The sequence below is a fragment of the Neomonachus schauinslandi genome, chromosome 6, assembly GCF_002201575.2.
Source record: "Neomonachus schauinslandi chromosome 6, ASM220157v2, whole genome shotgun sequence".
In the NCBI taxonomy this organism is placed as follows: domain Eukaryota; kingdom Metazoa; phylum Chordata; class Mammalia; order Carnivora; family Phocidae; genus Neomonachus; species Neomonachus schauinslandi.
Genome location: NC_058408.1, coordinates 107525207 through 107539339, shown reverse-complemented (window position 1 = coordinate 107539339; position 14133 = coordinate 107525207). Strand labels below are relative to the sequence as shown.

The following is a 14133-nucleotide window of genomic DNA, read 5'->3' as shown; positions in this document are numbered from 1 at the left end:
CGAAGCAAGCTTTCGGAGATGGGGCAAGATGTAATGGTGTGAGTGGGCGAGGACATGGGAGAACAATGATGCAGCCGAGTCCTTCGAGGAGGGGGCAGGAGGGGCGCGGGCAGGATAAGGGGAGAGCCAGACACGTTACAGTGAGCGTATGTGGGGGCAAGGGGGGGACGTGCACAGGTCACACTGGCCTCCACCCGGTCTGGGAGGGCAGGGAGTATGGGGGCTGCGCAGGGAAGGGCCGGGACGGCTGCACTGTGGCTCCAGAGGTGGGTTCACTGGAGACGGCCACACGTGCACCACTTCCGCTGGGCCTCCTCTCTATTCTCCAACCGCTGAGAGTCAGAGGGGATGGCTCCAATGGCCAGAGTTTTGGAAACTAATTGAAAAACAAACTCAACTTCGAAAAAGTCATAGCTAGTCTTCACCCGGAGCTGGGCTGTGAGCTGTCAAGAGACTTGCAAGGGGTCGGGCCACCCAGTCGAGCTCGAGAGATGGGCCAGCAGGAGCGGTGCAGGAAGCTAAGCTGTTGGGGGTCCACGCACCAGCAGCGCTGGGTCTGGAGCCACCATCTCCCCCGGGGCAGGATGGGTCAGAGGCACACTAACCCTTCACAGATGGGCGAGCAGGTCCAGACACACCCGTGTAGCAGCAGTGCCCAGATCCCGACCCAGTGTCCCCAAGCTCTCTTGCCTGGATCATACCGCCCGGGGCTGGACAGAGGTAGCCTAATGCACTTCCTCCCGGCCTGCAGAGTCAAAGCTCTGCCTCGTGCTTCTGGCTGAGCATGACCAAGCCGCAAGCCCGCTTGGTCCAGCTGTAACCGCCACACAAAGGATAACTGAAAGTGGCATGCAGAATCTAAAACAAATCGCCTGATGAAAGTTACTCCGGATTGTGCCGACCATGATTGCCGTTACCCTCCACTGTCCTGTTGGGTCGAGTCACACACAGTCCCCCTGGTTCCCTTGGCAGCTGAGTTTACCCCTGCAATGCTTAATGCCATCTTGATGTCACTCAAAATAAAAACCACCAGGACAACAGCATTAATATAAAGATATATTCCATAAAAGAGTTTGGCAGTCAAAGAAAAGCATCATACTTCCTGAAAACACAAGCATTCTTCTTCCTCTAGTCTACAGAGAAAATTGTAAAGGAAAAAAAAAAAAAGAACAAAAACAAAAATCATAACATCATCAACAAACACCCACCAGTATACACCACACTAGCATGTACACTTCGGCAAGTCAGTGAAGGTAGCACTCAATCCCTGAATGACGAGGACAGAACTGGTACAAGATCCAGAGAAGCGTTAAGAGAGGAGCCCAGCCAAAGACGCACAAACCATTTGGTACATAAGACAGACTTCATTTCCGAGAGCAAGCCCCAGGACAGCCCTGCCAGGGAGGGTGGACATGATCACCACAGACATCCTGACTGGGGACAGCGGAGGGGGGTCATCACAAAGGTTAGCCAAAAAAAAGAACCATCCCGAGCTTCTACACAGCTGCAGGCTGGGGTCTCCGGCTCCACACAGGGGCCCAGCTGCAGGTCCGCTCTCCAGGGAGAGGCAAATGCCAGGCCGACCAGCGGCCCTTAGCATGTGGCCTCGACAGGAGCCCTGGTCACAGGTTCCAGGCTGGCCGTCTCTGGCCCTTGCCTTGGAGGGGGGGTGGTGTGTGTGTGTCAGGATTCAAGTTCCGGGTGGCGGTTTCAGTAGCACCAAGACCAGAAGCCGGCGAGGCCAAGCTGGGGAGGGGAGTGGGTGCATGTGAGCTGGGGGTACACAGAGGAAGGGGGAGCGCACGTGTGCACCTGGGCTGTGAGGCATGAAAAGGGGAAGTGATGGGGTTGGTTCTTGAGACACTCAAGGGAACTGAGAGGGATGGCTTCAGTCCCAGACACCGTGTAAGGCTGCTTGGAGGGAATGCCAGAGGAAATGAAGAAACGGTGTGAGAACATTCTTATCCCTATAAATAAACTATTTACACACTTTCAGAGAGGGAGAGCCGACTCAGGAGAACCCTGCCCACGCCCCCCTCCCCCCGTGCCATCGGGCACATCGCTGTCGAAGCTGGAGGCGGGTCTCGCCCTGGTGGGGCAGCGGAGGGGGCGCTCCGGGGCACCGTCCACACATGGCTCAGGCTTACTTGGACATGGCTGAGGATCCTGCAAACATCCCCCGACTTGTGCAGACACCACAGGCTCTGCTGGCACGGTCCATCTGTGCCCCTTCCCCTCCCCAGGTCCTTCTGCTGCTGGGAGAAGCCTCGTCCATGTCTGCTGGGTCCCCCCGCCCCCATGTCCCACCCGCAGCAGACGAGGCTGCCCTCCGGGCCAGCACCAGTGACACGAGTGGGGAGGCCAGGGTGCCCTGCAGACACGCTTAGTCTCCAGGAGAACCAAGTCAAGCCCTTTTCACAGCCACGGGAGCCTTCTGTCCCTCAGAGTCACCACCCCTGCTTAAAGACATGTTCTCTGTCTCTGGGTAGACCCCGGGGGGGGGGGTCTCCGTCCCAAGTCCGTGCAGGTCAGAGGGGCCCTTCGGTCTTCAGCACCAGCAAACAGAAACAGGGAGGTCGCGGCACGCTGAGGCCGAAGACAGGGTGCTGGCTCTGGCTGGGTGCGTCCACTTCTCTCCCTCTGGATGTAGACTTGACAAGAGTGAAGGGCTCTGGCCTCCATGGCGTGGCTCAGCTCTGCTTGCTCACCTCTGTTCCTCAGAAGTGATGGCCTGCCTTCACTGCCTCAATGTCCGAGATCAAGGTCTTCGCCAGGAAGATGCCAAAAATCTGAAACCAAAGCCAGGACAGGCTGTCAGCGCTGGGGCCCGACAGCGAGGTGCACGGGGAAGCCTGCACTGCACACCAGCCCCGGGCCTGCTCTGCACACTGAGGACGCAGCACACAGAACAACTGGGCCTGTGGCAAAACAAGACCCACCCACCAGGAAAAAGTAAGTCCTGGGGTCTGTTTTGCTAGATCCCTGGGGCCTAGAAGTTTGGGGCACACAGCAAACAGCACAGAAGGCCTGCCTCCGACAAGGCCATGCACGCCACATACCATGAGCTGGGGCACACTTTGCACCCGAAGTTAAACCAAAAATAACAGAGTCACCTGACTGGTTTCGACACAAAATAATAAATCTCGATGTTTCCTGTAAACCTGGATTCCACAATAAAAACAAGGTTCTCCCTGATTTTAGCTGTGCTGCCGTCTGACCTTGGTGACCAGCATCGTCATGTGGGAAGACAGTTTTTCTACCAGAAACAGACCAACGTGAACTCGGAAATCTTGGAATTTTATTTCCCCTTTAAATTCTTGTTGTGGTTTATATTTGATGAGCCTGTCCTTCTGAAGTCTGACTGCTCTGCCCGTTTGGCAAGTAAATTTGTTCTTTCCTTTTCTAGGTGCTTCTGTGTCTAAGCTTCCCTCAGAGATCACTCAACACACATTCGCGGGGTGAAGGAGGAAGGGGTGTGTGGATGGTGAGCAGACCCTGGGCCGCCGTCAGGAACCCTCTTCACAGCACCGTGTGGGAGGTGAACGATGCGCTTTCCGCACAGCGGCGGCGGCTGTCCCAGAGGCTGCTTGGGGGCTGCCGGCTTCTCCTCCCAAGCCCTGGGCACCCTGGAGAACTCCTGGTTTCTCGGATTCGCAGAGTTCTTGCCTCCCCTCCTCCTCCCCATTCTCTCGGCCACCAGTCTTCCCACGTGCCATCTGGTTCAAATGAACAGGTGCGACCCACAAGGACAGAGGAAGCCACAAAGGGCAGGGGGAACGAACCTGTAGCAGGGAGATGGCGATGAAGACGCCGGCCACGATGTAAATATTGCGCGGAAGCCAGCCCTCCAGTGCCTGGATGCAGCCTTTTGTGAAGATGGACTCGTCCCACTTGCTCTTCAGCTGCAGGGAAACACCACAGCGACCTGAGCCCAAGGCATGCGGGGCATCCCCACCCCAGCTCCCCAGAGGGTTCCCGCAGTGGGCAGGGTGAGGCTCGGTGGGAGCCAGGGTGCTGGAAGGTAGGTGCCAAGGACGGACAGAACTCTCCAGGAGAACTGCATCCACCTGCCTCGGTCTCCGCCCTCTCCCCTCTCCCTGGGCAGTCTGCATCTTCTACTCTGCCCCAACAAAGGCTCCCTGGTGGTGGTCTTTACCCACTCCCACTGGGCCTCCCCAGACTGAAAGAGGGACACACCCCCAGAGCCCACATCTGAAGGACAGGGAGGGAGGGGCCTCAGGGCTCAAGAAGGAAGATGTGCCTTTAAAGAGAGAAACTAGAAGGGCCTTCAGCATCTTCTAAGTCAGAGAAGTTGGCTGGGGAAGGAGAGGACAGTGGTTTCCCAGATTGTGTCCCCCACCCAGTTAAGCTTGGCTCCAGCAGCCAGGGTCACAGGAACGGTCGTAAGCCCACGGGCTCCTTCCAATCCTGACCCTTAGCGGAGACTCAGTAGGCACACAGGAGGTGCCCTCAGCACACACAGCCCACCTTCACCCACACACAGCCTCGCCCATGGCAACACTGATGGATTAGTAATCCATTTTAGCGGGGTGAGGGGCTGAACTGTGTCCCCCTAAAATTCAGACGTTGAAGTCCTAACCCCCAATTCCTCAGAATGTGACTGCATTTGGAGACAGGGTGTTTAAAGAGGTAATATAACCCATAACCCTAACCCTAACGCTAAACTCAATGCTCTGGAGAGATCTCTGAACAGCAGAATACCAGGCACATACCCATACCCTCACCCTAGCCCCTAACCCCTAACCCTAACAATAACCCTAACTCTAAAGTTATCCCTCCACAGAGGTCTCTGAACTGCAGGATAATAGGCACATACCTTCACACTGTCCCCAACCCTAACCCTAACCATTATGCTGGCCCTAAACCGAACCCAAACTCTAGATCTGTTACATATATACAACGGATTATTACTCAGCCATAAAAAAAGAATAAAATCTTGCCATTTGCACCGTGGATGCAGCTAGAGAGTATTATGCTAAGCGAAATAAGTCAGAGAAAGAGAAATACCATATGAAAAAAAAAGGTAAATAAATTAAAATGAGGTTATCAGGGTAGGCTGTAATCCAATATGACTGGTGTCCTTATAAAAAGTGATCAGGGGCGCCTGGGTGGCTCAGTCGGTTAAGTGACTGCCTTTGGCTCAGGTCATCCTGGAGTCCTGGGATCGAGCCCCGCTTCGGGCTCCCTGCTCAGCGGGGAGTCTGCTTCTCTCTCTGACCCTCCCTCCTCTCATGGTCTCTCTCTCTCATTCTCTATCAAATAAATAAATAAAATCTTTAAAAAAAAAAAGTGATCAGGACACCAAAAGACACAGAGGGAGGACGAGGTGGGCACACACACAGAAAAAGGCAGCCACCTACAAGCCCAGGAGAGAGGCTTCAGACCAACCCTGCCAACACCCTAATGTCGGACTTCTGACCGGAGTTCTGAGGAGAGACGTTTCTGTTGTTTCAGCCACAGTCTGTGCTACTTGGTTATGACAGCCCTAGAATCTAACACAAGTGGCAATGAGAGGACAATCCTGGTGCAAGCCCGTCCCATGCAACTGACGGAGGTCCCTGCAGAAGGGCTTTGGGCCTCCCAAACCGGAGGCACACATCCCTGATGTCTGTGGTCAACAGGAGGGGTACTCGTGGATTCCCCAAGTTCCCTCCTTCAGAACATCAGTCACTCACACCACCAAAGGCCACCGAGCAGTGCTGGCGGGGAGGGGGACACTCACTTCTCTTCACTCCCACACCCCCTGTGGCCTGAAGAAAGCCCTGGAGGACTGAGCCTTTCTCCCGCCCCAAGACCTGTCTCCCTGCTCATTGTCACCCCCGCCTCCATATGGCAGCTAAACCAAGCCACACGCTCCTACAGCTTCATCCTGAACTCCTAGAGAACAGACACCTCCTGGGACTCCAAGGAGCCATTAAAAATATAGCCTTTGTTCCCGAAACTTTCATCTGACCTCTTTCCACTAATGCAGTAACTGCTAGATTTTGTGACTGCAGTTCACAGAGCTGGGAATCACCCCCCTCACTGTTCCCGGGAGTCTTGCCACCAGCGGCTCCTACCCAGCTCGCTCCCAGCTTAGATGGCAGACTCAAGTCTTACCCACTCCAATTTGCACTTGCGCTAAATCAGGATGCTGGACCACAGGGAATAAACCTGACGAACTCAAAGTTGCATGCATCGGGTGCTCACCTGGGTCCTGACATCATATCCACACTGTGTGTTCACAACTTTTTGCTGTAAGAAAAGCAGGAAAAAATTAGTCATTTTTGATCTCTTGGGAAGCTAATGGTGGAAGGTTCTAGAAAAGTCCCAACCAAACATCAGCAAACACCTGTACAAATTCCATTATAGCTCACGTCCTTTAATCCCGATGCCAACTAACCTTTCATACTAGGACAAAGGTTGGCCAGCTGTGTGTGTGAGGGAGACCTGTCTACATAGCAACTATTCAACTCTGCTCTTGGAGCATAAAGGAAGACATGGATGATGCATAAACAAATGCACATGGCCATATTTCAGCAAAACTTCACTTATGGACACTGAAATTTAAATTTCATATAATTTTCACCTATCACAAAATATTATCCTTCCTTTCATTTATTGTCAACCATTTAAAAATGGGTGAAACTGTTCTCGGCTCAAAGATCCTACACAGAGGAGGCTGGATCCGGTCCACGGGTCATAGTTCGCTAGTGTCTGCGCTGGGAGATGCAAGTTCCGCTCGCTCAGTATTTCATGGTCACAGTGGGGATCTCAGGCCCTAGCTGTGCGGCCGCAGCAAACCCGAGCCTCTCCTGGGCTGGGGAGCGGGCCTGCTCGGAGCCCCGGGGCCCAGTACCGCAGCTGTAAAGGGCTCACAGTTCTAGCAAACATTCAGTGCCCCTTCGCAGGTCACCCCAAGAGCCCCGTTTCTGGAACCCAGGGACCCGAGCCATGGGCTGGGAATGAGAACAGGTGAAGAAGAAAGGCGAGAATCCTCCACCACCCCAGACGGTGAGTACCCCCACCGCCCAGGCATTCTCTCCAGAGGACAGTGAAGAGGGCGGCCCAGGGCTCACCGCGTTTCTAGCATTTCGTCCAGGCACCCTGCGTGAGAGCCCCTCAAGGGAGGGACACGACTGGTTTTCTCCTGCTTCACCCAGAACACTAGAGCAAGGGCAGGTCATGCAAAACCGTTCCTGGGATTTACACACAGAGGGTTTCGGCACTGCAGGAACCGGGCGGTGGTGTGCGGAGGGAGCACAGGGTGGCCCGAAGAGAAGCAGCCCGGCGCCTCCGGAGTCCGGAACTGCTCCATGAGCCCCGGGGCAGGCCAACTCACCGCGGGGTCCGGCACGCAGCAGGAGAAGGGCACCCCACACTTCTCGCGGCTGTAGCTGGCACCGCTGCAGTTGAAGTAGACGTTGAGGTCCCAGTCTTCAGGCCCATATGCCCCGCAGCACTGGTTCTGGGATCACAAAAGCCCAGAGCTGTCAGGGGCTCCGGCTCTGAGCCAGGGCTCTGACCACCCACAGGGGAGCGGGGACACGAGAGGAAGTGCTGCTCACGTACACACAGAGAAATCAAGGCCCCCCACCGACCTCCTGCATGCACAGAGATGCTGAGCATGGTGACCTGGGTAGCCTTTTAAGAAGGAAACCAGGAAACTCGGCCATGACCCCCACCCCCACCCCCGCCGGGTCCAGCAGGCAGGACTGGCTCCGAAGTGCCCCCTGGCCTCCGCTGGGGGTCGGCACTCTGGTCCAGACCCTCCTCCCCCTGGAGCTTCCCCTTCCTCCCCTCCCCTCAGCTCAGAGCAGATTCCTCACCCTCCTCGGAGGCCACTCAGTACCTCTGATACAGTTCTCTGGTGCCCCCGAGAACCCCGCCTTGTGGGCTGTGAGCGCGGCTCCCTCTCAGAGAAATTTCCAAGCTGGCCTTACTTCCCTTAGGTGCCTCCTTACAAAACACAGCTGCTGGACGTCTAACTCCCAAGGCCAGAATTGTGAGCGGGGTGGGCAGTAACACAATCATAGCTCTGCCCCCCATAACCTGGGATCTCTGCACCCCCCATTATCTGGTGTAGCTGCAAAGAGAATCGCCATTCATCTAAAACTTGTAAAACAGCCAAACACTGACAACAACACGGTGATGTCAAGGGCACCCCAGAGCAGGAGCAGACTCCGTTTTCACCCTTGTCCTGACTACTAACGTGGCTGTGGCCGTGATCACAACACATGACCAGGATTCCTGGTTGTCTTCTTTCACTTCTAAGATAAAATCCCATGCCCCTCCTTTACCCTGCCCTGTTCCAGCTGCTTTCATGATTCCCGAGTATTTCAGCGTGAGGAATCTCCACAATTTACCAAGTGCCTCTGGAGAATGTATTTTCAAGGGGAAAGGTGCCACTGAAGGAGAGCGCCCTGGCTGCGAGGCGGTGTGGGCAGGAGCACCCGGGCGCAGCGGGCCGCTGGGACAACGGGAGCCGCCGGCAGGCTCAGTGAGGGGCGGGAGGAAGTGGCAGCAATGGGGCTATCGCAGACGAGTGCCGGTCACTATTACGACACAGCGTCTCTGGTCACATAAGTGGGTTTGGCCGGATCCCCGACATAAGGGTAAACAAGTTTTCGTGAACATGAGAGCGGACCAGAGTTATTTTTAATGCTTTGCTTGCTTATTTTCTTCTCAGAACCCAAGCGTTCCACATGAAGTCCCTGAGGAAGCGAGGTTTTCTGGCAGTGCACAGACAGATCACACGACGGCCTTGCCCCAGCCGGTGGCGGGGAGTGGGCCCCCCCAGGGCAGGGATGGCTGTGGTCCAAGCCTCCAGGTGCAGACACACACAGGGGAGACGGGGGCCAGATGGAGTCAAAGCCAAGGCCTGGGATGGCTTAGACAGCCCCCTGGGGACATATTCCAGGGAGGTCACATTCCTCCCCATCTGGGGAAGCTTCCTCCAGGCAGCTCTGCCCTCTCGAACAGGAAGGGGAAAAGGTCCCAGGGAGGAAGGGGACAGGAATAGCCTCAGACGGTGAGTCACACGCTGGGGGCAGGAGACGCTCCGCCCCTGGGTACCCACAGTGCCTGGGGACCTGCGGCCACCTGCATGGCTGGGACCGGAGAGATCTGGGCCCGGGGGAGGGTGGCCGCGGGGGCAGCTAGACCGCCTGCCCCATGCAAGTGGGGGAGGACACACTGTGAACACGCCCACACAGCCAGGCAACCACGAGCGGGCAAAGCTAAACTGACCAGAGGCGGGAGCGGCACCTCCCACGGCCTCCCCGCTACCTGCTGTGCTGAGGAGGGACGCCCCGGGTTCCCCGCTAGCCGAGGCTGGAGCAGCGTCCCCGGCCAGGGAAGCCCACGCTCTACCCGGGAGGCCAGCGCCGGCGGTGCTTACGGCTTTCTGAAGGGAGTCAATGAGGTTCTGTAGGTCAATGTCGTCCCGGTAGGATCTGATGTTGCTCTCGAAGAACTCCCGGAACCGGTCCCTCACCCAGTCCTGGAAGAGGAAGGCCAGCACGGCCACGGCCAGCTCCAGGAAGAAGATGAGCACGATGGTACCGCAGAACTGCATGGGGCAAGCATGGGATTGAGAGTCATCAGACCTCCGGCCTCCGGCGGGGCCAAACCTCATCTGACCCGGGATCGGTGCCTGCCACATAGGGTGGGCTCCACACCCGAGAGACCAGTGCCGGAGCCCCCGGGGATCCCATGTTACTGGCTGGCAGCCCCGCCCCAACTGTAAATGCAAATGTGCACCCCCACCCACATCACAGCATCATTGGTAAGAGATGAGTGAAAGGACGAGAAAGCTCCAAGCCACTGTGTCACCCATTTCCTGTGAGGTAGCCTCCCTCCCCAACAAGCCCCATTCCGGGAATGAACGGCTAACCTACCCCACCAGGCCATCAGCTCCTTTAGGGCAGAGCCTGGGGCCCAGACACAGTATCTGACCACTCTCCTCACACACACAACCATCCAAGTTGCTAGAAATCTACTGTCACCCACACTTTAGGGACAAGGAAACCACTCAGGCATGTCACTTGCTTGAGGTCACGCAGCTCATGCAGGACATCTGAGTCCCTCTGTACGTGTCAAGACCTCTGTAGAAGCACAGCGCCCCTGGCCACCACAGTGGTGGCCTTCTGCAAGGGCCCCCCGCAGCCGCACCCCTCCCATCCGGCAGACGTCCGGCCAGCAGTGAGTGAGTTCTCCTGGCCATTACCACCACTGGTCACCCTGTGCTCTAAGCAGCGAGGCCACGGCAGGCAAAGGTCTCAGAATAAGACAAGGGGAAACACCCACATACACACACAAAAATACATACGCACAAGGCCCTCCAAAACGCAACCTCCATTCACACAGAAGGAAGATACTACATATATTTTGAAGAGGAAAAAAAAAATGAGAAAAAAAAACAACAACAACACATGTTTTGCTTTTTAAATTAAGCCCAGGGAAGAGAAGGCTTGATCTAATAAATTCAACAAATAATATATTGCAAAACACGATTATGTGTTTTCCCCCCCAGGTGCTATTTAATTTTAACTGAATGCATTTCAATGTGAATTTGTATCTAAATATAAAACCAAACTCTTCGTAACTGGCAGTTCTGCCAGGAAATTAAGCATTCTGCATTGCACATCCCAGTACATTCACACACCCTGGAGGAGGGAAATGGTTTCCTAACTTTACTGGCAATGTCTTTTGATCTTAGCTAAGAAGGGCAAAGGTGAGGGCGCCTGGGTGGCTCAGTCGTTAAGCGTCTGCCTTCGGCTCAGGTCATGATCCCAGGGTCCTGGGATCGAGTCCCACATCGGGCTCCCTGCTCGGCAGGAAGCCTGCTTCTCCCTCTCCCACTCCCACTCCGCCTGCTTGTGTTCCTGCTCTCGCTATCTCTCTCTCGGTCAAATAAATAAATAAAATCTTTAAAAAAAAATTTTTTTTTAAATTAAAAAAAAAAAAAGAAGGGCAAAGGTGAGTAGCAAACAAACAATTCCTTTAGAACTTCTGAGGGAAATAAGAGGCAAGGGAGGGGGAGAGGAGCTGGCTGCTTCCCTCCAGGAGCTGAAAACCAGAGAGGCCCAGTTTTTCCAGGGATGAGGAGCTGGTTCAGCTAATTGTTTCCTGAAACCTTACCGTTTGGTGGGCAGCCTCCTCCCCGCACTGCTGGGGCCCGGGGGTGGGGGGGGCTGTAAGAGCTGCGACCCTCTCCGGCCAGATAAGGGCTAAGCCCGCCCCGCAGAGCCCACACCCCTCCCGCCCCTGTATCTGTGGCTACTCACAAACTTGAGCAGGCAGATGTTCTCCCGCAGGGCCCCCACGCAGCCAGCGAACCCCAGTGTGAACATCACCACGCCCACCATCAGGACCAGCACCACAGGGTCGATTCCATGCAGCCGGGTCACTTTGGTGAGGTCAGACAGCACCCCCTGAAAGAGGCAAGAGAAAGCATCAGCCTCATGGAGTCAAGGGTGCCTGGGGGGTGGGGGGGACGCGGGGCGCTAGGTTGTGTCCAGAGCTAAAATAAGGACAGGGACCTGTCTTCTGAGGCTCAGCCCTCTCATTAACAGCCAGGCCAGAACACAGAGCGTGGCCCCTGCCCACTTGCCCTCTTAGGGGCCTCTCTGCCCACAGATCCTTGCCCGCCTCAGCTCCCAGGGCCCTCGCATGCAGCAATCCTGGGCTGCACCTTGGCTGTGAGTCCCTCCCAGGCAGAACCCATACTTTTTTGGAGACTGCAGGATCCCTATGCCAGGCCTGGAGTGGAGGGCACCTTAGGGCCAGAGCCTCACCCTGACCTCTGGCCATGTGGCAGCTTACTCTGCACTCAGTTTGTGGAGAACCCCACTATCCTGAGCTGAAAACAGCTTCACTTTGCACACCCTGGTGGAAAACAGCCACGCAGACGAAGGCAGCACTGTCCATAAAAGCTTCTGTGATGATGGGAGGTGTTCTATATCTGCACTGTCCCAAATGGTACCCACTGGCCCCATTACTATTGCGCACCTGAGGGCAACTGAAAACCTGAATTTTAACTCATGTTTCATTTTAACTAATTTAAATACATACAGTCACATGTGGCTAGGGAGAACCAAAACCGACTGAGGAGTTCTACAGGATTCAAAGGAGGAAGGAGAAAGGAGCCACCGGCCCAGCACCCGGCAGCTCCCAGGCTCCCAGGTAGCCAGGCCTCCGCTCAGGGCTCAGCAGGAGCTGCTGCCGTTCAGGACATGGCCACACGGTGGCGATATGAGTCACAGTTTGCAGGGGCTTGCGGGGTTTGTCCGCAGGACAAAGCGACATTGCACTTCAGCTCCTGCCCTTTAGGGGTTCACAGGCTACCTTGAAGATGCCTAAACCCCAAGGCGGGCCTTATTCAGCTCCTAAGGCCATGGCAAGAAAGCCCACAGGTCTAAGCGCTCCCGCCTCCTTCTCCTGGAACCAAAGGGAGCTTCCACTGAAGGTAGAGAGGGTCCCGGGCCTGAGGCTCGACCATGCTTTAGTTCCCAGTTTCCTGCCTGGCCCAGGGCACCTTGTTCTGCCTTGTTCCTTCTCTGTCCCCTCTTCCGCCTGCCCTGTAGGGAGGGTCCTCTTCAGCTCTGCGTCCCCAGCATGCACCCACCAGCGGAGCAGACGTTGGCTCAACAGCTTGCGAGTCCGGTCCCCTCCTCAGAGCGTCCACTGCCCCTTGTCCTTCTGGGCAGGAAGAGCCCGGTCTCCCCACCTCCCCTCTCCTGCACAGGCTGGGCAAGGGGGTTCACAGGGGAGTAAGGAAGGGCGCCCAGGGGGCGTGTCACACAGCCCTGCCCCCGATCTCAGAAGGACAAGAACTTCAGGAATGAACACAGCTGTGTTCAGGGAGGTGCTCGCTCCCAGAGGCACCGACAGGAGCAGAAGGTGGCCCCAGGCCCACCCCGGACACGAGGGCGGACAAGCCCCCAGGCTGTCTGAGGCTTCTGGGAACAGCAGAGAGGGCTCTCCACACTCCCGGAGCTCAAAAATCCAACCAGCCCAGCCCAGCCCAGCCCAGCCCAGCCATGACCCCACCACAGGGAAGCAGAGCCAGTCCCAGGGGCCCAGGAGGTCTCACGACAAGCTCAGTAACTATTTCCCAGAGCTGGCTCTGTGACGACCAATGGCTACAAACCATTACCCCATGCAAGAATGCTTGTCAGGGAGGAGTCTGGAAGGAGCAATTAAAGCTGAACACACCTGCTCCCGGAGACCTGATGCTTCCCCAGTGCTGGTTAACAGTGACACCTACCTTTTCGCTCCATGCCCACAGTCCGACTCCAAGGAAGACAACTCCAGCCAACTAAGCAGGGGAGGGGGGAGGGAAGGGGAGAAGTGGGGAAGGAGGGAGAGAGGGAGAGAGGGAGAGAATTAGTTAAGTCTGAAACCAGCACCATGAACATGCTTCTTGGAGGAACGTCCACACTGCTAGTCAAGGGACGCTCCTGGCTCATGTCCGTGCAGGCGGGCCAGCGGCAAGGCAAGCCCTCGGTCCCTGCAGATGACGCGAACTCTACCCCAGAGCGAAGGAATGGCCAGGTGTTTGGCGTAACTTACACCTACCTTCCCTGAACATCTGGACAAACTCAATGGCCCCCACGCTCCAGAGAGCAGAGAAGAAGATCTCAGAGCAGAGGCTGCCCTCGACACTATGGAGTCAGAGACACATCGTGATGTGTCTGTTTCCTGCCCTGCCCTGTTTCCTCCACATTCCCAAAGCCCCTGAACTCACTTCAGTGCAGGATCTGGTATAAAGAAGACATGACCCTCTGTAACAGCCCCCCAGGTGCATTCACAGGCTCCCCATGCTGGAGAACCTCTCTCCAGGGCCCTGGGCACCTCTGCTCCACATGGGGCCCATGTGTGCTCCGTGTTATTGGTTACTGGGTTATTTGTGACTGAATTAAAATAGGCCTGTGCTAAACAACGCATTCACCCCAGAAAAGGGGCACCCCTCCACCCCACTGGAACCAGGCTGCCTCACTGTACCACAACCGAAAGCGCCCCCCATACACCACACAGGTTTCTAAACCAGAGATTTTTTCCATATAAAACAAAACACCTGGTCTCTGAAAATTAAGCCGCCTGTTTTTCTGCCTAAGTTCTTTATACCAC

General features: G+C 55.8%; 1 protein-coding gene across 2 annotated transcripts in view; it reads right to left on the bottom strand.

Annotated features, from left to right (window-relative positions):
* Positions 1-1066: 1066 nt before the first annotated feature.
* TSPAN14 (tetraspanin 14) overlaps positions 1067-14133 on the bottom strand; it is a 53551-nt gene continuing 40484 nt past the window's right edge. For both annotated transcript variants that reach the window (XM_044916504.1, XM_021699597.1), the window contains exons 3-9: positions 13271-13321; positions 11289-11435; positions 9401-9571; positions 7343-7468; positions 6211-6255; positions 3783-3902; positions 1067-2789 (exon numbers count right to left, since the gene is read on the bottom strand). In XM_044916504.1, coding sequence (XP_044772439.1) covers positions 2718-2789; positions 3783-3902; positions 6211-6255; positions 7343-7468; positions 9401-9571; positions 11289-11435; positions 13271-13321 — 732 coding nt within the window. In that variant the 3' untranslated portion in view covers positions 1067-2717. The remainder of the gene's footprint in view (positions 2790-3782; positions 3903-6210; positions 6256-7342; positions 7469-9400; positions 9572-11288; positions 11436-13270; positions 13322-14133) is intronic.